This window comes from Pezoporus occidentalis, unplaced genomic scaffold, assembly GCF_034315485.1.
Source record: "Pezoporus occidentalis ecotype Australia unplaced genomic scaffold, CSIRO_AGI_Poc_V1 ctg107, whole genome shotgun sequence".
NCBI classification, from domain to species: Eukaryota; Metazoa; Chordata; class Aves; order Psittaciformes; family Psittacidae; genus Pezoporus; species Pezoporus occidentalis.
In genome coordinates, this window is record NW_026912854.1 from 2,306,689 (window position 1) to 2,331,784 (window position 25,096).

The window sequence follows — 25,096 nt, forward strand, 5'->3', positions numbered from 1 at the left end:
CCCTTGCCCCCACAGGACATGGCCATGCATTTCAGCACTGAGCTCCGCAGCCTTCATGTGGTTCAACAGAGACAAAGGAACGTGCCAAATCCTGAACAGGACTAAATAAGTGGAGTTTCATTTCACTGGAAAACGGTGTAACTCTGGGTCTGACCTCAGAATATCTTGCTGCTTGCCCCTCCCAGATGGCATGCAGAAGGCAGCTTCAGTTTCCCACTAGTCTACAGCAAGGAAAATATTGTTATCCTCATATAGGGGCAGCCAAAAAAACAAGCGCACAGAAAAAAAACAATCACAAAAGCCAACACCAAAACCCGCAAACACAACAGCTCTTCATCACCCCATTATTTTTGCCCTTACAGGTATCAGAAAGTACAAATTAACAGTGGCTTCTCATACATCTGTATCTCTATTGCTCATAAAAACCCCTCTGTGGAGAGCACATAGAAGATACCATCTACCAATTCCTTTTTTCTCAAGTTTTCCCTGAAGTTGCAGGATTTCCTCCCTATTACATCAGGAGAAAAGGGTGTATTTGTTCTTTTGCCATTTAAGACTTATTAGCATGGTCAGGTTACTCCAGCCAGGCCCTCTTTCCTGATCTTTTCTTGCAGGGGAATTATTCTTGGCAAGGCTCCAGCATAGTACTAACCCAATGGAGAAAAACCAAGCGGCTGTCTAAAGAAAGAGACATAAACCAGACACACCTCAGGGCTTTGCCAGGCCACCCAGAGCTGCAGTGACAGAGCTGAAATAACAAGTACAAGCTGGTGCTGAGCCTCTGAAGGTTACAAGTACAACCATCACTACTACTACTAGGATACACTATTACGATGCCTGGTTTTGGGGAGGAAGCGCAGCTACAAGCCAGCAGGCAGGGTACCACACAGCACACCTTCTCAAACAAAGCATCAAGCCCCATTAGTATATAATTGTTCCATGGAATGACCCCACCTCTCGGTCCTGACTAAGAGACTGAAGAGAAAAACAACCCCACCAACCCATTATTTAATGTAAGGGAGCAAGGGGAAAGTGGTTCTCTTCCCTTTGGCATCTAATGCAGGGACAAGACGGCTTTTTCCTCATGTCTGAATAGAAAGAGCGTGGTTCAGGAGTGTGCTTTGGGTTTAGGTGTTGAGAGGATGTGCTTAGGGTGACCGCTCCCCTGGGACACCTACCTGCGGTAGGTAGGACAAGGAGAAAGAGCTTCCGACCATGGGGCACAGTGAGGGTTACCCAGGGACTGCCTGCCCACCCACTGCCTCCCAGGAGGCTATTCTGGGCTGAGGTTTACATCCCCTTCCCTACAGGAGCACCAGTTCGGGTATCTGAGCTAGCTGAGGTTAACTTCTTACCTGCAAACTCCTATGTAACCAAAGTGAAAACAGCTAACCAGTTACAAAGCTAGAGGAGGAAGAGGCGCTGGCATGCTCCTAAAGGGCTGGCATGGACGCTTGCTGTCCAAGCAAGAAACTAAGCCAAGGAGAAAAACAAAACCCCAGTCAATCACTGGAACAACCTTCCCAGGGATGCAGGAAAGCCCCCAACACTGGAACTTTTCAAGACACAACTGGACAGGCTGCTAGATCATTTCATCCAGGCTCCCTTCCCTACAAAAGGCACTGAGAGAATACACATTCTGCCTTTCAGACCCTCGATCGATGTCATTTACTCAACTGCAAGTGTGCTTACAAGAACAAGGCAATTATTATTAAGAGGTCTTCACAAAGTTACTGCTCAGTATTATAAGGCACAACAAAAAACAGCTGGAAAAGCCCCACTGCAAACCATGCTGGGAAAGGTGCACAAGTGATCACTGCCCTCGGCTGCTAGCAAGCAATCAAACTAGAGGGTGCACCTTTAGCACGCTCTCCACTGATCCTTGACTAGAGGCAACATCTCCGCTGGGGTTACTTTTCCTCCCCATTAAAACACTTCGACCTGAACTTGCTCTCTCCTTCAACCATGCTACGCTGACCCTTATTTTGCTGAGAAGCTGTTGGTCTCTCCCTCCACCAAGAACGGGGAGGGCACACAGGTCAGCAGGAGGGGTGACCTGCACACCCAGACCAGCTTTGATCCCCTGTCAGCAACTCCCAGATTTGCCAAGCCACACCTGCAAGAAACATTGCAGGTTTGGGCAAATTCACCCCACATTTGGTACTTCAATTACACACCACGCTCGCCTCCACATTCATCATGTTAATCTCTGCTAAAATTACCCTCCAGTCCTCCGAACGAAAACACCTCCACTCCAGACACTGTGATAAACATAGAAGCTTGTAATATGAGAAGGAGGGCGAGGACCTTGCTGTGATTTATTATTTTTGTACTGCAGCGATGAGTTTCAAACTAGCTGAGCAGTAGTGGCCATGCTGCTGATTTGGTACATGTCCCCTTTGCTGCTCTTCAGCAGTGTAGCACTTCTGGGCTCAAGAGTGAATGTTTTGGGTTGAATTTTTACTTCCCCACTTCAGCAGATTATACGATCACATCTTGATTTTTGTTTTGAAAGAAGGCACGGCCCTCTTTGCTTCCTGCACAACTGGTCCCTCAGTGCAGAGGCTATGCAGGGCTGCAAGACAGGAGGACCTTCATCTTCTGATTTCATGTGTGAATAGGCAGTAATCTTCCCCATTGTCAATGCCTGAAAGAACAAGCTCAAGGGGTCTCAAAGGTATTTGCTGTAAACTGGTCATGAGAAAAAACCCACCAGACAACAAAGCACAACCAAACCAGCCTTTCAACCAACACAAAAGTCCCCGAGATTGCCAGTTATTCTTTTCTGCTCTTTACGTGGTTTCAATAGAGTCTTCTCTTGCTGTGCTTTATTCCCAGACTTCACAAGGTGAGGAAAGTCCTCCAATAACAGTACTGCAACAAGGTACTAGTCCAGCTCTTGTGACCACCCCAGACTATAAGAGACCTGAATGCAGGAGCATGCTTGTGTACATGAAGGCATCTGTGCACCAAGTGCATCAGCAAGCAGGTGCCCATCAGCATAGCTCATGAGAGCGCCTGCTTTCTGCTGGACCAAATACCCTTTAGATCCACCTGGAAACAGCTTGGGTCCTAGATGGAGACTTCAGCAACCCCACGTGGGACATCCACTGACCACACAATGCGCCTTCAAATCACACCACATGAGTCTGGCCAGGCAGGAGCGGGGAGGGGGGGAGCCCGGTGCAGCAGCGTGTTCTGGCTTGCGGAAACAAAAGGTTAAGGTCTCCAGCTGATTATCGACTGAAGGTCATTTACCTGGGCAAAGATTAGTTTGCAAGGCATTTCATCAGTTCCCATGGTACACGGCCATAGCTGGGGGGAGACCATGGGTTTCACACACAGAACCAAGGCAGGTTCTGACCTCAGCTGAGGCTGTTTTACAGCTGCAAAGCTCCACTGACCTCAGCAATGCCAGCACAAGCAAGAGGAAATTCCTCCCCAGGATGCCGAGTAGGACTTTCCCCAACTTACACTTTTTTCCTGCACTGTGTTGATTTTTTGCTGTTCCCACATCTATTTTCCCAGCAAGGTTCTGCGGGCGAGCACAGTGTGGATGCAGATCGCTCCAGCGTCTCAAGTTGTCACAAACAGGATTAAGTACAGACAACAATTGCATCACATTCTCCCTGGGTGATGGATGGCACATCTACATGTACTAAAACAGAACAAAACCCCGTGCTCGTACCAGGCTCCTTTAAAACTCTAAGGTGATGTGAAAGAGAGATCTTTCACACCACCCCACGCAACCAAGTACATGTTTGCTAAGCTGGATGGAAACAAAGTACCATGCATTTAAGAGCAGAGCTAAGATGCCAAAGTGACAGCACCTTACTGGATGAGGTCCTTAAAAAACCCACTATATATATATTTACATGCATATGTATACATACCATCACTGTCTTTCTCACATGCCTGACCCCTGCAACCACACCAACAAGAGCCATTCAGCATATGACTAGAAAAAGACAGAGCCCTCAGCACTACCAGAGCTCAACAGCACTTCCCCTCCCCACAATATCCCTTTTGCAGAAGCCCAAGACTCCCCTGCTCCCATTCACTTCCAGCTGGAAGCTTGAACAGCAGCCAGAGAGAAAAGTTCAGTTTCCCAATACTAAATGCCGATCAGCTGGGACAGATTTCACACAGGGAAAGGAAAGGGCAGGAGTTGTTTCAAAACCCTTATTGCATCCTTACATTTGTGTTTCAAGCAGAAAGTTTAGCAAGAGAGACACCCCCAGCACTGCTGCCCCATGACCTTACCAAATCAAGTAAATAAAGACATAAATTACAGCTCTCAGCCACTAACACCAGCAGTACCATCCCACTAAACACACCACAAACAGACCTCGCCCCGTGCCCCCCAGTTCAATTAAATCAGGCACAGGGCCAGCACAATCCCGTGTCTCACATCCCAGGGATGAGTGGTCCCTGCAGCTCAGCAGATGCCCCACGACCACACATTAATAAGCCGTGTCACCCTTGCGGGATGAGCCATGGCATTCCACGCTTGTTACACAGCCCAGACCGTCCTGACAGTGCTCCAAAGCCCTTTTTGATTTGAGGAGGAACGGACTACAGCCCTAATGCTGACGTTAAGGAGGTCACCTCCCAGACGAGACATTCTGGAGAAAAGGCACCGGCAGGTCTCAGCTTGGCAGCTCCGGCAGAGGCGGATGTAGCGCTGCAGCCCGCCTCCCACGGCAGCAGTAAGATGCTCGGGGAAACACCATACGAAACAGGGTACACACAACGCAGCCCTTCCTCTGCTGTTCCTCCCCAGCTTCTGGCAGGAAACACAGTCCTCTACTACTTGTTCAAACGGCTCTTAACGGAGAAACAATCCCATTAACAGGCCCAATGTGGCTGACCGTAACAGCTCAGTCTTCCCCACACAAATGCGTGTACACACCAACCTCCTCAGGAGGTGCACCACCACCTTTCAAGGAGTGTAAAGGCTTTATGAAGGGTCATTCCAGCATTAGACTCAACCAGGGTTCGATGCAAGAAACGGGAAACATTTGGCAATCCTGGGAAGGAGCAGTCCCACTAGGATGACAACAGGATTCTAAAGTGCCCAAACCCCAAAGGGATTAACCTCTAATCCTGCACCTACAGGTCGGGTGCTGCCTCTTACCTGTTCTCCAGCAGCGTCATGCACACCACCTCCCGCACTCCTGGGTTGTTGGCTTTCTCGACGGAGCAACTTTGCAGGTTCCAGGTAGCCACCCTCAGGACGGGTCTGCCGTCCCTCACCCCCCCAAACATCTCCACAGAGGGGCGAGTGGATATGATCTGGGTCGGACCCCCAGGAGGGAAGTCCAAGTCCTCGCTCTGGAGGCTCAGAGAGGTGGGGCTGGGGTGAGGCTTGGCGGTGAAGTTGAGGCCACCATTGGTGTTCGTCGAAGGGGGCCGGGAACGCTCCGCAAAAATCTGATGCCTGATTTTGTCCAGGAAGGAGGAATTGATGCAGTCCATCCTCACCAGGTCCTCGATGCTTTTGAAGGGGCCGTGCTCTTTGCGGTAGTCCACGATGCTGTTGGCAATCTTCTCGGTGATGCCGCGGATGCTCATGAGCTGCGCCGGGGTGGCCGTGTTGATGTTGATCTTGGTGGCGGAGAGGTGATGCTCAGCAGGCAGGTCCTTGCGCAGGGAGCTGGGCGAGTGCTGCACAGAGCTGCCCTTGCTGCTCACGCAGATCTCAAACTTCACCTGCTCCAGCTTGGCAGCCCCGACCCCGCTCACCAGCGCCAGGTCCTCCACTTTCTTGAAGCCGCCGATGTACTCCCGGTACTCCACGATGTTCTGGGCCACCACGCGGGTGACGCCGGGCAGGGTCATGAGCTCCTCCTCGGTGGCCGTGTTGATGTTGAGCCGCTCCTGGTTCACCAGGATGTTGCTGAAGTTGCACGCCGCGCTGAACTTGCGGCTGTGGCACAGGTCGGCCGGGTCGCGGGGGATGGCGCGGTGGCAGCCCAGGCTCCCCCCCATCTCACCGACCGGCGGGCGCGGGGCGCTGCCCGCCCGGCACTCATGGGCCCCCGCGGGAGGCCGGCGACGGGCGGACCGCGGCGGCTGCGGGCAGGCACGAAGGGACTCGGTCAGGCGAGCCCCGCGCCCTTCCTCTCCTTCTTCCCGCCCTTCCTCCTCCTCCTCCCGCGGGCGGGCACTGCCGCTGCCGCCCCCGGCGCACACCGCCCGCTCCGCTGCCCCGCACCGCTCCGTTGCAGCTCGGCCCCAGCTCCCGCCCCTCGGCACGGCGAGGCGGGGCCGGGCGCCGACACCAACTCCCGCCCCGGGGCGTCACAGCCGCCGCCCCGCCCGGCCCCGGCGCTGGCTCCGTCCCGGCAGGGAGCGGGGGCCGAGACTGAAGGGGGGGGGCGGGGTCCATCTCATCCCGTCCCTCACGGCACAGCAACCCCGAAAGGACCAAGGGGCCCCGCCGTGGCCTCACTGCCCCGCTCGGGGCAGGCGTCCCTTCGTCCTCCCGGTGATGGGAGCCAGGTGCTCTCTGCGGCATTCCCGTCCCTGGAGTTCCTTGGGATCGCCTCTCCGCAGCTGGCGCTGCGTTTCCAAACCGCATGAAAGCCTCATCAGTCACCTTCAGTGGCTCTTTTTTTTTTTGCTGTGGCAGGCACTATACTCTCGTACAACGGGGCTCCCTTTTCCCCCCACCTGAAGCAATCATGTGAGTGCTCTGCAAAGTGGATGATCACAGAATCACGGAATGGTTTGGGTTGGAAGGGACCTTAAAGTTCCTCCAGCTCCAACCCCTGCCACGGGCAGGGACCCCTTCCACTGGAGCAGCTTGCTCCAAGCCCCTGTGTCCAACCTGCCCTTGAGCACTGCCAGGGATGGGGCAGCCACAGCTTCTCTGGGCACCCTGTGCCAGCGCCTCAGCACCCTCACAGGGAAGAGCTTCTGCCTAAGAGCTCATCTCAGTCTCCCCTCTGGCAGGTTAAAGCCATTCCCCTTGGCCTGTCCCTGCATGCCTTGTCCCAAGCCCCTCTCCAGGTTTCCTGCAGCCCCTTCAGGCACTGGAGCTGCTCTCAGGTCTCCCCTTCAGGAGCCTTCTCTTCTCCAGGCTGCCCCAGCCCAGCTCTCTCAGCCTGGCTCCAGAGCAGAGCTGCTCCAGCCCTCACAGCATCCCTATGGCCTCCTCTGAACTCACTCCAACAGCTCCATGTCCCTCCCCTGCTGCTGCCCCAGAGCTCGATCAGGACTGCAGGGGGGGTCTCCCCAGAGCGCAGCAGAGGGGAAGAATCCCCTGCCTTGACCTGCTGCTCACACTGTAAGGGCGCAGCCCAGGACAAGGGTGGTTTCTGGGCTCAAGCACACACTGATGGGTCGTGGCGAGCTTCTCATCAACCAGCACCCCCAACTCCATCTCTTCAGGGATGAACATATTAGGTCTGCACACTAGGTCTGTCTCAGCCCATGTCCCTGGTGTACTGCGTGCCCCACCTTTCCCCGAGACAGAGCATTCTGCACTGAAATCCTGGTTGGGCATCACCTGTGTGCCTCAGCTGGCTTGACCATAGTGCACTGATAGCCTGAGAGCTGCAGCTGCCCACCACAGCCAGTGTAGGTAAAGCCACTGAAGTATTTACCCAGCTTCTGCTGCACTGAGCCCCGTGCTGTGCTGCCTGCAGTGCTATCTGTAGCCAAATTAGCTCATTTGAAAGGAGCTTGGCTGTGCCCACACAGGAGTGACTGCAATGTCAATGAATCCAAAATATAATTGGGGTGTGTAATTGAAAGGATGAGGAGGAAAACCTAAAGAAACCAAAGGAAAGAGCAACGTATGCCTGCAGTGCTGGCTACTCACCCTGATGCTGCCTGATGCTGGCCAGAATACGATGCACGTGTATTTTCAATACCAAGACTGTTTGTTGGCCCTCTAATGGAAATTAAACAGCTTGTAATAGCAACTTATGCATGGCAAGTTAATGGAAGTTATTTGGGTTCACCCAGAAGAAAAGGTTGAACTTGTGCAGGTTCTTGGGGAAGGAGGATGTGATGCACATAAGGGAGTGCAGAGAGTTTCCAGGCTGCCCAGGGCACTGCTGCTTTAACATTTGCACTGGCTATTCTGCTGCAGATCATGCATTTCTCTCCTGTTTGCCTGAGAAATAGAGTTAGCAAATTACCATTGCGGGAATGGGACTGGCTGCATTAGGGCATTGGCTCTCTGCTGACTGCTGGAGTGGAGAAAGTGCTCACTTAGGTGATTAAAAGCTTCCATGTCTACTGAAAAGTGCTTGTGCACTGCGATAACAGCAGCCAATGCAGCAAAAGCCCTGCTGGGCCTAATCCTGCTGGGATGAAACCAGCACAGAGCTGAAAACAATTAACCATTGAAACAATTACTCTTTGCAAGGCAATATTATTATGGTAATAGCTCCACAAGCTGTTATCTCAATGGAGAACATACTCTTCTGCTTTTTACAGCAGGTTCTTTCAACCTGGTCCAGGCTCGTTAAAGAAGTTACAAAGCTGAAAAGCACCAAAAGCCATCTGAGGCATCATCTATGTTGCAGGCAGCACTGGGTTATCTCAGTTTCAGAGAGGAGGCAGGAGCATCTCCAGAAAGAAAATAACAGATGTCCTGCTCATCCAGCACTTCCTATTGTCAGCAAATGCTCTCTATTTTTCAGTCTGCAGCACCAAGATAACTGGTGCAGCTGAGGAAGTGGAGCTTGGAGGGATGCAATGAATGTCCCATCATCTAATCCAGAGTAGGACCTGTGATACTGTAATGTGCACCTCACCTGTAATGTGAGCTGCAGGGGGGAGAAAGGGAGTTACCACTCCTTTAGCCCCTTACCCTTATTTTTTGCCAGCATTACCTAAATGACAGTTACAGGGAGCTGACTGAGCTCTGAGTCAACTTTTGGCACATCTGGGTGTTTTGAGAAAGTCCCAAAAGACGGAATAAAGGTACAGGACTGGTTTCTATTTGAGAGAAAAAACAGAGTCAGCTTGACACCAGTGTTAGGCAATGCGTTAACACGAGGAAGCTAAAAACGGGGTGCAGTCAGTAAATGATTAAGAAAACAATGGTGAAATTATTGACAGCCAGCGTAGGCCGCAGAGAACACATCTTGCAAAACCCAGGAAGGGACTAGATCTTATCTTCGAGCCAATCCCAAGCTCAGTGCATTTAAACGTGGTCAAGAAGTGATTGATGGAGGTCTGCCGGTGCTCACTGGCTGGCAGGCAGCTCGGTACCTAACGTGGGAAGTGGCCAGGAATCCGGCTGAACACCTTGCGCCCTGTCCCCTCAAGTAGGCAGTGAAACAGGTTCCTGGACAGCAGAGTGGCACCAGGACAAGCAGGTGGCCGTGTGAGCAATGCAGGGGTAGGGTCGTGTCATCTGCTTGCCAGTTCTGGAGGTCTCAAGGTCCTCTTCCCTGCAGGAATTGTTCAAGGAGGAAAGAACAAAACCAAACTGTTCTCTGCTGGAAGGAGGTTCTGCAGCTCTTAAAGGCTTTAACTGTAATGTTTAAGGAGGGAAGAAGCTCTTCCCTGTGAGGGTGCTGAGGCGCTGGCACAGGGTGCCCAGAGAAGCTGTGGCTGCCCCATCCCTGGCAGTGCTCAAGGGCAGGTTGGACCCAGGGGCTTGGAGCAAGCTGCTCTAGTGGAAGGGGTCCCTGCCTGTGGCAGGGGTTGGAGCTGGGTGATCTAAAGTTCCCTTCAACCCAAACTTTTCTATGTTTCTATGATATGGAATTGCTTGAACCCCTAACGATGGAGCAGGTGCAGATACTGCTGAGCAATGCCTTTTGGCTTCATTTGTGCAAAGAATCAGCCCACAGGCAGCTATATTTTAAAGGCTTTAACGTCTCGGCATTTTCAGATGGTTGTTAAAAAATGGATTAATCTATTTTCACATTTTTTTCCAAAACACACCATCTACATTGCAGACTGAACAAATACACTCTGTTTCGTGATGAGGGCTAGAAGGAGCCAGGAGATGTTGCTCAAGAGAATACCACAGAATTTGCCTTCAGTCTTCAGGCAGCAACTGCAATCCCTACCAACCCTCCATGTGACAGCAGTGCCTTTTCCAGCTCTCACTTACAAGGCGTTAGGGAGCAGGGGGCTTGGCACTGAGGAGCAGTCACGCTCCCTGGGACTATGTTTTCAGACCTGCTGCACTGGGCCCTTAACAGGCAAGGGCTCAGAAAGGCAGCTCATTGACTGGAGTGCCTGTATCTTTATTTAAAGGAGCTATTAAAATAATTGTTTTCCTTCTGAGAGGATGCCTTCAGTAACACTTGCAACAAATGCCAGAGGCAGAAGACAGGCAACGTATTTATGAAGACAAGCAATAACAAGTAGGACTTAGCAATTTCATGAGCAGTGGGACTTAAGTCTGATTTCTGGTGGCTCTTTCCTCTGTTGACTTGCTGATGTACAGTAATAACGCTGAGTATCCATTAGTCCCTCAGTGGGGTCACTAGCTTGGATGTCTCTGTTCCGTCTGGCCATCAGTTTTTGTGGCACTCATAGGAACTCTGTACTTTTGAGACAGTTAACCTCCATCAAATGTGCTTGAATTTAGCCCTCATGCTAATAAAATCCCTGCGGAGGGGATGACGAGCGGAACAGCAGAGCACACAGCCACATGAGTTTTGTCTTAGGAAGCCAGTGTCTATGCTGTGAGCTCTTGCTCCTGCAAGGCATTTTACATGGCTGCCAAACTTGTTGCAAGATGATTAAGTGATGTCACTGGTGCTGGGTTGCCAAGTTACGAGTGTCACATCCTACAGACAAATACAGTCAGAAGGGTGAGCAGAAGTGACTCATCCTTCTACCTGGATCAGGGCTTCGTTTGGGTTGGTGTTAGGTCTGAAGCCCAGAGCTCTCCCTCCCACAGGAGATCCCAACCACTGGTGCACCATTCTGTCTTGTCAGCACGTGGTGGGACGGCTCATCCTGGAGAGAAACGAGAGGAACTTCTTGCTGGAGAAGATGTTCTCCAGTAGAGCCTGGAGTGGTTTCCAGTTTCCATATGTACTCAGATATCCCTGGAGGCAAAGGGATGGAAAGGAAGGAAGAAATCTAGTCCTTCCTTTACTCCAGGCAGGGTCACGATGGTGACTTCTCCTAAACTTCCCAGGCGAGAAGCATGGGATACAGCGGACCTGTGTCACAACTAGTGTTTTCTTTGAGGCCTCGTCTGGCAAGCCTTTGGTAAAAATATCTACAAATCACTCCCTTGTGAATTTGGAGGGGGGAGTGTCAGAATCTGTGACTTGTGAGCTGGGTGGCTAAGCTCTCACCCTGGGCAAGTTTCTGTGGTTCCATCCAGAAGCAAGCATCAAGTCGATTTTAGGCATCAAATGATTTTAAGCACCTCAAGAGCCAAGCAAGAGGAGAGGGAAGATCAGCCAGCATGCCAGAAAGGGACATGCAGCGTATTGTCCAGCGCTTCACGCAGTGCCTTGGTTATCAACAGCAGGACAGCCACCTCCTCTAACATCGCCTCTCACGTAGACCTCTTACCCTTCAGGTGTCTTTAAGTGATGCCTCTGCGTGGCAGATAGGGATTTCAGATGCCAGTAAGTCAGCTTGCGAATTTATAGTGAGCTATGGGCTTCCCAGGGAGGGATTCTCATTCCTAAACATGTGCCTTTCAAAAGCAGCATTACTTGTTGATTTTAGTGCCAGAAATTGTGGTAAATATTAAGGCCAATCTCCTCATCATCAGTTAACTTATGCATAGAGCTTTTTAACTCAGAGTGGCTCTGCGGTTACTGTAGCAGCCAATGCAATTCTGCCCAGACTTATATATTTCTTAGAACTTCTGCTATGTGGGGGTTTTGGTTTGGGTATGTTTTTGCTATAAAACCTAAGAGCTCAGCCTCTACCTATCATTCACATAAACAGTCTTGCTTCAGAACCTGAAATTGTTCAGGGAGACAAAACCTGGGCTCTACGTTCTCCTCATTTCCCCAGATGTTAGGAGAGGTCAGTCAGGTCTCTGTGTTGTTTATTTGTGCTAAGTCATTTGTTTCCTATCTCTGCATCTTCACCTGTAAACTCCTACTTGTTAGGAAGGAAATCAACTGCAGAGTCAAGCTTTCCCTGAGCCCCAAACTCTCAGAGGAGATCTGCAGAGAACAGAGCTGCAGTATAAAGCCAGAGCTGTGCCAATGATCAGGTCATTGGTTTATGAAACAGTAAGGGCTCTGTTTCAGCTCTCGCACAGAACACAGCATCTTGCGTAAATGAGCATCTTTGCACTGGTCCCTTGAGAAAGTCTGTCTCTCACATTGCAAGCCCTGCACCAACAATTAGCATGGTTTCATTGCCTCATCCACTCCCAGCAGACTTTGAGCCTCTCTGAGGAACCTCCCTGGCAAGCGACACCTGGCTGCCTGGTTATCACAGCATCTTCTGGGAAGCTTTGGTTCAATTCCCATTAGGATGGGATGCCCAGAATGATTCCAGAGGGTTCTTTTCCCAGTTACATGAGCAGACAGACCTGCTCTGTCGACGGAGCTGATTCATGTGGTTCTCCACCTGAAAGCCAGGTGTTTTCAAATGAAAGCACAAAGGAGGTAGGAAAGCAGGACAGAATAGAGGCCTTCCTCTAGAATCAGGTCCTGTAGGATGGCTGCTGGGAGGAGGCAGGTGAGCTCAGGCCAGCAGTGTCTGGGGGAATGGGCAGCAGAGCATCTGAGCAATACTGGACCAGTTGAGGACAAGCAAGTCCCTAAGCACCTGGAGGTGAGCAGCACTGAGCTATTTAGACCCCAGAATGAAGGACCCATTAGGCTTAGCTTTGGTTCCTGGAAAGACCCTGGCATAAGTAAGGATTTAAAGTTTTGGAAGATAACTGAGTGTTCAACAAACCCACCAGCATGGCTTCACCAAACTCATTTTGTTCTTTGATGGGCAACTGACTTGAGGGATAGGACAGAAACAGCCCAGTAATGACGGAGAGAGTGAAGGGAGTATACTTACAGAGCTGTGGGTGGCACTGAGCTTGCAAGGACTTGAGCAGGTGGGATCAAAATCAGAGGAGTCTTCACAGATCAAAAGAATGGTCCAAAACTGACAAGATGAGTTTTTGTAGAGACCTAGTGAGCAGGAATCCATGGCATCCATGCAAACTGAGGACTAACTGAGCCACAGATGGAGCAGGAAATGCTCCATGACATAAAGCAGAATCAGCAGGATGGCCCATTAGGAAGAGTCCAAAGGCTGTTTCTAGCTGATCTCATGAATGCTACCATGATTAGGAAGATAGCTATGCAGTGATGCAGTTGTAGTCAAGAACATAATGCTTAGAGCCACCATACCAAAGTACCGATGAATTACTGCCAGATGTTGTATGAGTTGCACAAACCAAACAGTTCCCCAGACCAAAACCCACAGCCCTGAAGCTCTTGTTGTTTTAAGCCTGGATCCTAGCCCTATATGCTGAGTAGTATATATGCTGATAAACAGCCTAACTGGAGTCACAGGTACTGTTGGAAAGGAATCAAGCTTGCATAGCCCAGGGTGAGGACTTTGCTGCCTAAATAAGGGTTTAAATTACATGAGATGTCAGTGTTCTTTTTGCTTTATGTATGGCTGAGCTCACATCCCCAGCTCCAGACCTTGTTCTAGCCAAGTATCATCTGTTTTTCCGAACCTCGCAGAATTGCTGTCACCGTCCTGCACGAGCTTTTGTGTTCTGTCAGCAGCACGAGGCCCCCACGCTCTGCAGGATGCTCATTCCTTATCCACCTGATGTATTTGTTAGCGTGACTCAACATGAAAACAACACAGCCATTGGCTGGCTGCAATTTCAATGCCAGCATTGCTCTGAATACCGTGGGACTTCTCTTTTTCCTGTGATGGATTTGCTGACTGCTGTCATTTCAGGAATGGCTCCCAGCACCTCCTGCTTCAAAACCAACCCCACTACCCATCCCGAAATCAGGTTTTAATCCTTCTCCCAGGTGTCTCGAAGCATGCAGTTGATTAGCCATGATTCTACACTGCAGATTGCCATGTCACACACACACACACACCCTTGCCACCCGGTACACGAGCCACATTCTTCCCATGTTAGTCATGGAGAATGTCTGCCTTTAACCTACCCAGTGGCAGACAATTATGGGACACACGCACGGATTGCTCCTCCCATGACTCAGGAGGTGTTCTTGTCTCCTGACACTAAAGGGTGCTGGGCATCCCTATCCTGCCACCTACCAAGTGACATCAGGGGATGCTGGTATCTCACCAGCATGACCCCTAAGATGGGACAGAAGGAAGGCAGGACATTCATCATGGACAATAAGCTCAGATAAATGGTTGGATGAATGACTCATTTAAGCTGAGTAAGGCCCCATCCCAAAGGTGCCAGCTGCTGAATCTGACTGTTCCTCATGCACACACACAGAAGCTGTGGCAGTCAAACACCCTCAGGAAGACAAACGCTGCACCTGCAGTATACATAACATACTGCCATCCCAAACTGCACATGAACGTCAGACAGGGCTGACTGCACAGTGACTTTCGTGCCTTGGGCTTCAGGGTGCCAGGTGCCTCTTTTGGATATGCTCATGCCCTTGGCCTGCACGACATGCAGCACTCCTGGGTAAGGCTGTCAAGCTGCTGACAGTTTACCTCTCAGACCATTAGATTTGCCAGCTATCAATTATGCAGACCAAGCAAGCAGTTGCTAAGAGGTGCACTATCACCTTCATGCTGCCTGCACAGGGTGGCAAAGCTGAAGGCCAGGTTGTACAAGGCTTTGAGCAGCCTGCTCTAGTGGAAGGCGTCCCTGCCCATGGCAAGGGCTTGGAACTGGTTGAGCTTTAAGGCCCCTTCCAACCCAAACCAGTCTGGGATTCTGTGATTTTCAGCAAACCAAAGTATTGTTCATACCGTTGATCTTTTCCCCTGAAACGTTTTCAATTGAATTTCACTGCTTGCAGACATTGTTTCTAATAGCATAGGACAGTAGGGTTTTAGAAAGGCAGGTCAAAAGAGAACCCAGAATGGTCTCCATTTGTTTTAAGAGAACTTCAATAGAGTCCTTACCTATCTCATCAATATGGGTTTGCAGGTTTCTAATGGCTGCTGGCCCAGTTCTGCCAGGTCTTTGGACCTGAGCCTGCCCCTGCATGCTGTGCATGAGGATCTGCCATCTGCACTGCCCTCTTTGAATCCAGCTTTCTCCAGCATGATTATGACTAGCTGGAGAGCAGGGGATGGCCCAGCATGAGGAAGGGGATCAGCATGTGGCCTTCACAGGGAGTGTTTGAGATAGGCTGCAATCATGCCAATAGCTGGGGACACTGAACAGCCTTCACATCAATCCATCTTGATACCATCTGGTTCTGAAAGGGCTGATTCTACCCAAGAGAAACACTTGAGGGTTCTCACCGTCTCTGAGGTAGGTTGAAAAGAAATGCGGAAGGAGTTTTGCTCCATCTGTGTTCTTTTGACCTCCCTGCTTTCAGATAAGGCGATGCAAATCTGCAGATTCCCTTTGGATTTAAGCACAATGATAACTGTATCACAAGAACAGATCACAGAAGAAACACTGTGAGAGAAGAAACTCCTCGAATCAGGGAATGCAGTGTATTTTCTCCTTCATTGAGCTCTGAATTCCCTTTGGTTTTGCTGGGCAGAGGCTCAGGCAGGTGCAACGTGGGATGCACTGCCCAGCAGAAACATCCCACTGATTTACTGCAGGATCATAAGCCCAAGTCAATACTCAAGGGCAAGCTCTCTGAGGTGTTTGCAGAGGCAGGGGCATGCTTCCCCTTCGATTTCAGGAAGGGTTAGACATCCCCAGATCAGGGCAGGCACAGAACATGGAAACAAAAAGGCAAGACAAGAACTGGTGTTATCTTAAATCAAGTGGGGAAAAAAAACCCAACCAACCAACAATAAGAGTCACCACCAGGTTATAGAAAGGCTAAAAGAAGCCTCTTTCCCATGCTCCAGGAAATTCTCAGTGCGTTCTCTAACTCCCACTTTTAAATCAAAACATTCAAATAGATCCTATCAGGTAGTTTCACTTTCCAGAACTGGAACTTCCAATAGCAAGTCAACCATATTCTTGATTTTAAGTATTGAATTAAGCTTTAGAAAGAAAATCTTAGAAAAATGGAATATCCCAGCATCATTTCCTTGATTAGAAAAGGCCCTTTTGCTAAGAGCTCTGGACATTTGTGATGTCAAACAATTGTTCCAAGCTCACTGTTGAAAACAAAACTAAACAACCCCAAATTTTTAAGGATTTGTTTCCCAAACAGGCTTGAAAAATCTGTAATATTTGGCTGATCTACGTTGTTCAAGGAACAAGCTGTAAAGGGGCTCACCTCACTATGCTGCTGTCACTTTATAGGGTCAGATATTGAATGCTCATGTATTCTAATCTTTGGATAGAGAACAGGGGCTGCCCTCAGGTAAGATATCCAGCACTCTCCATGCTGTCTTCTAAATTGCCTACAGCTTCACTTGACAGCTCCCTGACTCATATGAGACCACTGAGAAGCGTTTAAGATCCAGGAGCAAATTATCCAGGAGAAGCTATTTTCTTTTCTTCCAGCTTTCTGTACCACCCACTTGTCTTCCTCTTGGCATCCGCTCCTGCTCTTTAAAGCTGTTTATGACTTGCAACTAGCAGTGGCAGAGAGAAAATCTGTCGCTCCTAACCATGGCCTAGTTATTGTTGAGATGAATAAATCTAATTTTAATAATATTAAACTCTTGAAATGTATTCAATTTCAGCAAAATTGAACAACTTTCCCCACCCCAAATATCCCCATGAGAGTGATGCAGGCCCTGGGCAGGAGTCCAGAGAAGCTGAGGAATCACCATCCTTGGAGATACTTGAAACTCCACTGTACATGGTGCTGAGCAGCCTTGACCAGGAGGCCAGTCTGTGATCTCCCTTCCAACCTGAAATATCCGGCAGGTTTGTACAAGGTGTTGGCCCTGGACTTGTTGCCTTGGTAAATAGGGAGGATTTGGTGAGCTGCAAACCGCACGGCTGTGAGAGGGAGAGGAAGGGAATGGAGGATGAGTAGTGTGGGACTGGTAGTTATCCATGCTTGGAAGATCCCTGGGGATAACCATTCCGTTTTGAACTGCTGAAGTAGCTTGCGTTGTGTCTTATTTTTGATAGCTAAGGGGGACACATGAACTAAACTGGAGTAAGAAATAAGTAAAAAATCCTCATCCATCTGCTCCCACATAATTCAGATTTTCCTGATTCTGCAGGAAGGGAGATGGCGGTTTGTTAACCCTGTACAGGCAAATCCATGAGGTTTTGCTGAAATGGTCCAACAGAGAGCCTCCCTAGTCAAGGAGAGGTGCCTTCTCTGGGGAAGGGGGATCAAGGCAGCCTTCAAGCAGCAACATAACAGAGCTTTTATTCTGCTGTCACTATGCATGATATTTGGGGTTAATTTTAAGAGGGGAAAAAAAAAATGGCAGGCTTTTGTTTCTGCTGCTTTTGCCAAATAGGGAAAAGTTTGATCATTTCAGAACAATGGAAGCAATGAGAACTCCAGGGCATTATTCATCTCGTAAATGGAATTTGATTTTCTAATGCAAAGAGCAGGCTTTAATTACAGCAAATTGAAACAATAGAACATTTCCTTACTGAAACCTGGAGGGTATTTGCTGCTATGATTACTATGTGAAGGGTATGCCTGTGCTTAGGAGTGCTAGCGATCATAGTAGGGTTTAACTTCAGCCAACTGCTCTATAAAAATGACCATAATTGACAATAGGAATGTTTTCCATTAACTTCTCTTAAGGACCGTGATGTGTGCATAGTCACTGCATGACATACTACATTGGCACAAAAAGGGGCACTTACCTCTGCTTCAGGAAAAGGACCCTTTCTTCATTTGAGAGTGAGGCCCTGAAGAGATGTCCTTCAAGGTCTTTTGAAGGTCTCCCAGAAGAGACAAATGGATCTCCATGTCCCACAGGGAGTAGGACCTGCCACCCCTCGGAGGAAAGACATCAAATACCAAAGTCACGTTAAGATTCTGCTCTGTACTGGATGAAACAGTCCTTGCAGTCATCATCTTTGGCCAGATTATGACCAATAGCATTAATAAGATAGCCTAGAGATCACAGCACATGATACCATATATCACTCTGGGCAGGATTTCAGGTTTAAAATGCCCACAATATTTTTTTCCATAGCTACACTTCTTCACTCTCGTGGTCCCACCATGAGCTGAGGACACATGTGCTGCTCCCTGGCACCACTCTTGGAAGCAGAGGTTCCAAAACTTGGGGAAACGGAAGAAAAAGAAGTAAACTTCCACACTCCTGCGATGCTTTCTGGGTATGAAATGAATGCGTGCTGTGTTTCTTACGGGCTGCAGTCAAATTAGCATTTAATTACATTAACATTTAATGCTTAAAAATGTCAGGAAAGGACTGGGGTGGGGAAAATAAATCAGAACTGAGAACAGAGACAGAGGAGATGCACACAAGTTTAAAGGCCTGGTTTGGTTTCCCAGTGAAGAGCCACTTCCATTGCCTCATGCCATACTGTAAATAAAAGTTCAGTGTGTTCAATCTTCAAATGCTCCCTCCTCCAGCTTTCTAAACTAGTTGAAGCTAATACAATTTAACTACCACTTCCAACTGATTTTGTTCCCTGGAATGTGTTTTGATAGTGAAAATCGTGATGGAGATAAAGCAGATCTTGTTCTTCTGAGGTCTCAAGACTATCAACCATGCTCCATTTAACCTTAGCACTCATCTGAGTAGGAGTAGATGAACTCAGAGCTGACGTGGCAGCCAGCACTGTGCCTGCACAACAAGGAGCAGCTCTAGGGAGCTGGTGCTCATGTTCAGCACCTTGCTTCTTGAGCCACATAGCAAAGAAGTTTGCACCTTTGGGAGACTAGTGCTCTGTCAGACTGAGTTAGACATACAGTCAGTGCATCCAGGCGGCGGAATACAGAAGTACTGCATACATATTACATACATGGTACAAGGACAGTCCCTGCTAACGAAAGAAGTCCCATGCTGTCATCCTTTTAATCACTGGATTTCTCCAAGCAGCAACTGTACAGAAGACTCTGGTCCCGGTTATCTCCTACGGAAAGGCCAGATGGAGTATTTTTCAAGGCTATTCTTGAGGATTTGCTTTTTTTTTTTAATTATTATTATCCCCTCAAATAGCAATGGAGATTCCTACAAAGTACAAACTGTGCAGTCCTAAAGTCCAATAAAAGCCTGTGCCTTGGTGTTGCCTGGGGAAAGATACTCCAGCAGAATCACATTGCTGAGAACTGGGATTTCATAGCCAGGTGAACTTACACATAGGAGAGAACATTCATAGCATACATTCATCGTTAATGACGACATTAAAAAGTCAGAGCTTTGTCTTTTCCCTCCTGTGCCCAGCCTACTGCCTCTGCAATGAGCCCCCCAGCCTTGGCAGAGCAGTCCCTGCTAGAGAGACTTCAGGGTTTTGGTCTCTTCACTGGAGAAAATATTTGACCCTAATAGTTCATAATGAAACCAAACTGCCTGGGAGAGTTGACAACAAATGAGTGGGACCAAGGGCTGTATGGCCTTGAGTCTTCTCACCATCCAGAGAGCCCCAAGAGGGATCTCTCACACACCCTGGTAAGCAGGGCAGTGGCCAGAGGCCCGAGGCAAACAAAGCAAGGGATGAGGGGTTTCTGGGCCAGAGGAGTCAATATAGCATCACAAAAAAACATTTCATCTCCTCTCCTTTCTCCTAACAGTAAGGTTCAGAACAAGTAGATGCCTTCTGCACTTCCAGGGCAGCACATGCAGAGAGAAAACCCTTTGGGAAAACACCAGCGAGGGTATTTCGCTAGAGACCTCTGGTGATCCAAGGTCACGGAACAGCAAAGCTCAGAGGTGCTTGCCCTGCCACACTGCAAAAGGAGCAGGCCTGAAAAGCGATAAACCAACAAAACTAACAGCGTGGGATTGGAAGTCACCTGCTGAGGCCCTTCCCACAGTGTTTCCAATCAAGGTGCCTCAGGAACATCACAGGAATCTTTCCTCATAGCTTCTTTGTTACAGCTGGAAGTGCCATTGACCTCTTTTTACAACTGAAAAACTATGGAATAAGGTGAAATGCCTAAAAGTACAGAATCAACCATGTTGAAAAAGACCTTTAAGACCATCAAGTCCAACCATTACCCCAGCTCTGCCAAGGCTAAACCAGAGCCTGATCTGTCGCAGGCTTTCTCCTCACCCCTGGGACTACTCCATCACACCCGCAAGATAAAGACAACCTTATATTAGTCAAGCCAGACAGGACTGAAGATTTGTGTTGAGGAACATCACCCAGACACTGCATTCATCCTACATAAGTCAAAGCAAATATTCTCTTCCTTCAGTACCCTCTCCTGTCAGCAATCCCATTTCTGAAAGTAATATCCATAGACTGGAATTTCTGTATGGAAACAGAAATGAAACATTACTGTATTGCAGCGGCTTCTGGCATGGGCATGTACTGCGTTTGAGTCACTGCTCACGGTGGGTTTATTTCTGAACTGTGAAATCTTGGCTACCTGACTCTTAGATTAATATTAATACATCAACAAGATAAATCTACAGACCACAGGCTTCTTAAAGTTTAGCTATGCAGTGGCTTCCTATTACCCTTCACTATGTCAGAATGAACTGTAGCATCTAACTCTTGAGCCAAAATTTCTATTCAATATTTAATGCTCGACAGATAGAACAATATTTTGGAGTTTATGTTCAGATGAGGTGACACGCAGCAGAATGGAGCACAGACACTGGAAAACGGTCTCCTGCAGTGTGATAAATGACAGAGCACAACTGAGAAACACAGAGGCAATTAGAAAAGGAATATACACTGCAAGCTGGCACCCCATAACCCCATGACTAAGCAGCCAAGCAACCAAGTGAGTGCCAGCACCCTCAGCTATGCTGAGGCAGCACGTTCCTCCCATCTATTCATACTGAGGGAGCAGTCCAAATGAGAACTTCGGCAGTTCCGTGGCAGTGGTTATTTTCCTGCACAGTGCAAAGGGATCCTATAGACCAGCCCTCCCCTCCTGTGCCATTATCCGTGCAATCACTCAAGGTCATCCAGCGCAGCTAAGTTAGAAGGACCTTGTCTGAGATGGGACATCACCCTTCACGCAGTACAGCTTTAAAGCAGGTACTCATCTTGCAGCACGGGCATAGTCCCATTGGCTTTACCGGCTCAGTGGCCCTGCATGCACATTTGCATTTCATTTGCTGGAAGAAGCCCTCGGCAGATGCCTCCATCTGCCTGGCTTTGAAGAGGGTGCATGACCTCAACAACATGACCCACTGAGAGGAGCTGGGCTTTTCACCAGTGTGCTTTAAACTAAGCAGTGCATGCAACAAGGTGTTGGCACTGTCCTCTGGGAGAAACGGTCTGCAGCTGCAGGAGGCAGTGAGAACTAAGGGTCAGAGGGGTTAAAAGGAGTAAACAGTAATTTGGAAATGGCCATGCTGACAGAGCAGGGGCCATGTTAAATCTCCTCCTAGCTTAGACTGCAGCGTGGAAAATACATTTGGCAAAGTCCATTTCTGAAACACACAAAGAGCTAAGATAGGCCTAACTCCAAGTTTCACATCTGTTACCACGGCATTGTATAGTCTTAATTGTGACAGCATCTAAGTTATCCTACCAAGGCACTAAAATTACCCATCCAACAGAGCACTATAATTCGTGCTGTCAGAGCTATTTTTGTTCTTGTGGAGCTGTTTTTAAAGACTGACATAATTGGACAACAGGTACGACAAGCCTTTACTGTGATGTTATCTCCTCTGAGCCAGAGACCTTTGTTGTAGAAAAGGATGAAAACCAGGGCTGTGGCAAACAACACAGTGTGAAGAAAGTTTACCTTGCCTGGGGAAATCAGGAGGTTTTTCTTCTTTGAAGCAAATACCGGTCCCACCAAAGCTGTCTCAGTGTAAGGCTCAAGAACTGTAGTGATGTTTTATGCTGGCAATTTCCTAGTAACCAGTTATAAAGAGATAACATAATAGGATACACTCATCCCTTCACCTTATCACCAGAGCTCACCTTTACTGAGCTAAGCAATACCCCAATAATAACTTTTGCATAGTGCTTCACCCATCTTGCAAACAGACTGACTTCTTGCATTGCCCTGCTCATGGAGATGGATAACATTCAGACACATCTCACCACGTGGGCAGTTCTCACAGAGAAATTAAGCTAAAGCTCTGTGACCACACAAAGCTGCCAGCTCTGCTGCTTGGCAAAATAGACTGTGTCTCAGTAAAGCAGCACCTACATGAGCATAAAACAACCAAAACAAGATGAAATATTTACCAACTCCTCCTGGTCTGTGCTAAGAAAGCCTTTGTTCAAAAGCAGCTGAGGCTTAAACCCCACATTGGTTAGAGACAGCACACACTGGGCTAGAAAACCTGGTTCTTAAAAGAGGCAGCAAGTAGCTATCATCCCATATCACTGGGACATGTTTTCCCCATAGCTTTGAACCAGTTTGCCCAGCACTGGCTTTCAGTGGGAGCTCCTCACTTTGACAGGCTTCCCCAGGCACAGGCTACCTCTTCGTCATCCTTCCTGCGGTGTTTACTCCTGGCTAGCAATAACTGAAGCTACTATAACATGAATAAAATGGTACAGGAAGCCCCCTGTGCTGCTGACACCAGGAGAGCTCATTGCCCTGTGGCAAACAAGGCAATCATAATCCTTCCAGTCCTGATGAGGATCATGGAAATGTCAAGGCTGGCAGCTGCCCTTTCTCTCCTGACATAATAGTTAGCCCCTGGGAAGGAAATAAATTACTAAGCCACTTAACACCTCATTAGGAGTTAAACCTCTATATTCAGCATCCCCAAGCATATCTTTAAAGCAGCTTGGGTGTTCAACAGCGAGCTGTAAAGTTAGCACTGATGGTATACAGCACTATTTTCCTTTAAATGGCTCCAAATCTCTAAGTAGCTGTTTCCATTCTCCCTGCTTAGCTGGTTTGGGTTGTATGGCCTGTCTGTATTTATAACTCACTTTGTTTACCAATTATTTCAAGTATTTTCAGGAAAGGGAAGGAAGAAAATTCTGGGAATACTGCAATTGCCTGCCTGCCCTCATTAGCCCAGTAATGATTTCACTGTAACTCAATTGTTTCTTGCACTAGGCTCAGGATAAGAAGAGTGCAGTGGCAGTAACCAGCTGAAGAAGTTCCTCTTCTCTTTTTTACTTGTCTCCAAGGTGGTTCATCCCTGCCTCTGCATCATTCCTCTCTCCCAGTTATGATACATGAGGGGCTTGCTTCTGGGTATTGAATCAGAGCTAAAAATACTTGCCTTCCTTTCTTTTATGTAGGTTTTGATTGTTTCTAAACCCAGATTGGTTGGCATTTACGTGGTGCATACGTTGTGAAAGCTAAATAAGCTTACCTCCTTTTGTTCGAGTTAATAAAATCTGCAAACATTGTGTGACCTATTACTGAAAACTAAGATACTTTAATACCCAAATCTGCAAAGACTCAAGACTGCGTCAAAGCAAATGCTTTGAACTGCACTAAACAGCTTTTGATGCTCTTTACAAGCTCCCTGGCTTGAGAGGGTGTCATTTGTTCCCCATTCAGCTTCACTGGCAAGTTGCATCCTCTCCAAAGACTGAGAGTCTCCCAGTTCACTTGCTATGGGGGTCTCCTTTTGCTGACGGATCCAAGACAGACTTGGGTAGAAGAAAGGTGACTATCCTGTTGCTTGGAAGGGGTAATGGGGGGAGTGTATTTAAACACAGCTCTTCCTATTTTAAAAAGCAAGTCTCAGTCAAAACTTGGTTGATGCAATTTCCTCAGCAAGAATATGTTGGACCAAACTGGTCTAGAACTGTCTTATTTCTCTTGTAAAGCTAAAATGATTTCCACCGCTTGAACCTGAACTGCACTTCAGAGCTGAAAGGAGCTTTTCATGCATGGGGGAGAGTGGTATATTCCTCCTTCTTACATGTTCCACTTACACCTTATCAGAGCAACAGTGCGGAGCTGCTCTTCCAGAATCTTCCTTTTCCAACCAGATGGCAGCTACCATCCTTCCTCTGATTGACATTCAAGTCTGTGTCGCTTACGTTACAATTGGCAAGCTCCAGTGACCGCTGTGCATGCCTGAGCCCACCACAACAGCCAAATGCCAAGGTTCAATCTGCAAAGGGTGATGCACCAGAGGAGACAGAGCATCACGGTGTGTGGACCAGACGAAAAGCAGCTCTGGCTTCCCCCAGACTAGCTGTATGCAAGGAGCTGTGAAGCTTGCTTAGGTTTCTCAAGACGATGGTGCATTTATCTCGTTCACCAGCGTGGCCCTTCTCAGGGAAGCCAGGATGTTCTGGGAACTGCTCAAGAAGGGGAAACTTCCTGTCTGGTCTCCCTGGTGTCTCCTGCCTAGGAAGAGCGTGCACTTCGGTAGCACATCAAGGCTTTCTGGTTTGCCTCACTTCTCATAAACACTCCACATCCAAAGGGGGGGAGGAAGAACAGGAAAACATAAGGAAAATTTGTGGAGGAAAAAGACTATGGAGCCTCTCCAGCTCCCAAGAGTGAGTGAGAACTGGTTTGTAATAACTGGTCTCAGTGCCAAATCTTCCATTAGCCTCCTTCTCCCAGAGGCCTTCTGGGGGGATTGTTTTTAACTCCCATCTCTGCTATGAATGGGTGACCCATGTCCTCACAAGCAGCGTCACCAGCCCCACCAAAAGGGCACGGGGAAAGCATAACCCAAAAGAGGAATGGGGAGACAGTGGATTCGGCTGAGCCTGGCTTAAACAGACTGAGGCACCAGGAGGGGTTTCTGGAGGAGGATGGAAATGGGTCTTTACAAGAGTATTTAGAAACTTCCAGGACCCCCCAAGACAGCCTTAGCCATAACTGTGCATCTGCATCCAACACCAAGTACTGTTCCAGTCAGTGCGTGTGTCTTACTGCTGCATTTGCATTGAGTGCAATGTGAAGCCCTCCTTAGTGCTATGTATTCTTTCTAAGGGAAGGACTGGACCTTGCTAGTATACTGCAATTGTCCTTTGACACTGGGTTTCCAGCAGGATGTTTCCAGTACATCCACCATCAGG

The 25,096-nt window shown here is 48.5% G+C and overlaps 1 protein-coding gene and 2 long non-coding RNA genes across 3 annotated transcripts in view; all 3 read right to left on the reverse strand.

Annotated features, from left to right (window-relative positions):
- EEPD1 (endonuclease/exonuclease/phosphatase family domain containing 1) overlaps positions 1-6,127 on the reverse strand; it is a 54,421-nt gene extending 48,294 nt beyond the window's left edge. Inside the window, exon 1 of the mRNA XM_062622385.1 lies at positions 5,138-6,127. Within this exon, the coding sequence (XP_062478369.1) occupies positions 5,138-5,991 (854 nt within the window). The 5' untranslated portion in view covers positions 5,992-6,127. The remainder of the gene's footprint in view (positions 1-5,137) is intronic.
- LOC134165543 (uncharacterized) overlaps positions 1-25,096 on the reverse strand; it is a 217,546-nt gene that overhangs the window by 158,521 nt on the left and 33,929 nt on the right. The gene's annotated exons all lie outside the window — the stretch shown is intronic.
- Positions 16,978-25,096, reverse strand: part of LOC134165539 (uncharacterized) — a 33,749-nt gene continuing 25,630 nt past the window's right edge. The window contains exons 2-3 of the long non-coding RNA XR_009965568.1: positions 17,843-17,976; positions 16,978-17,008 (exon numbers count right to left, since the gene is read on the reverse strand). This is a non-coding gene — a long non-coding RNA (uncharacterized LOC134165539). The remainder of the gene's footprint in view (positions 17,009-17,842; positions 17,977-25,096) is intronic.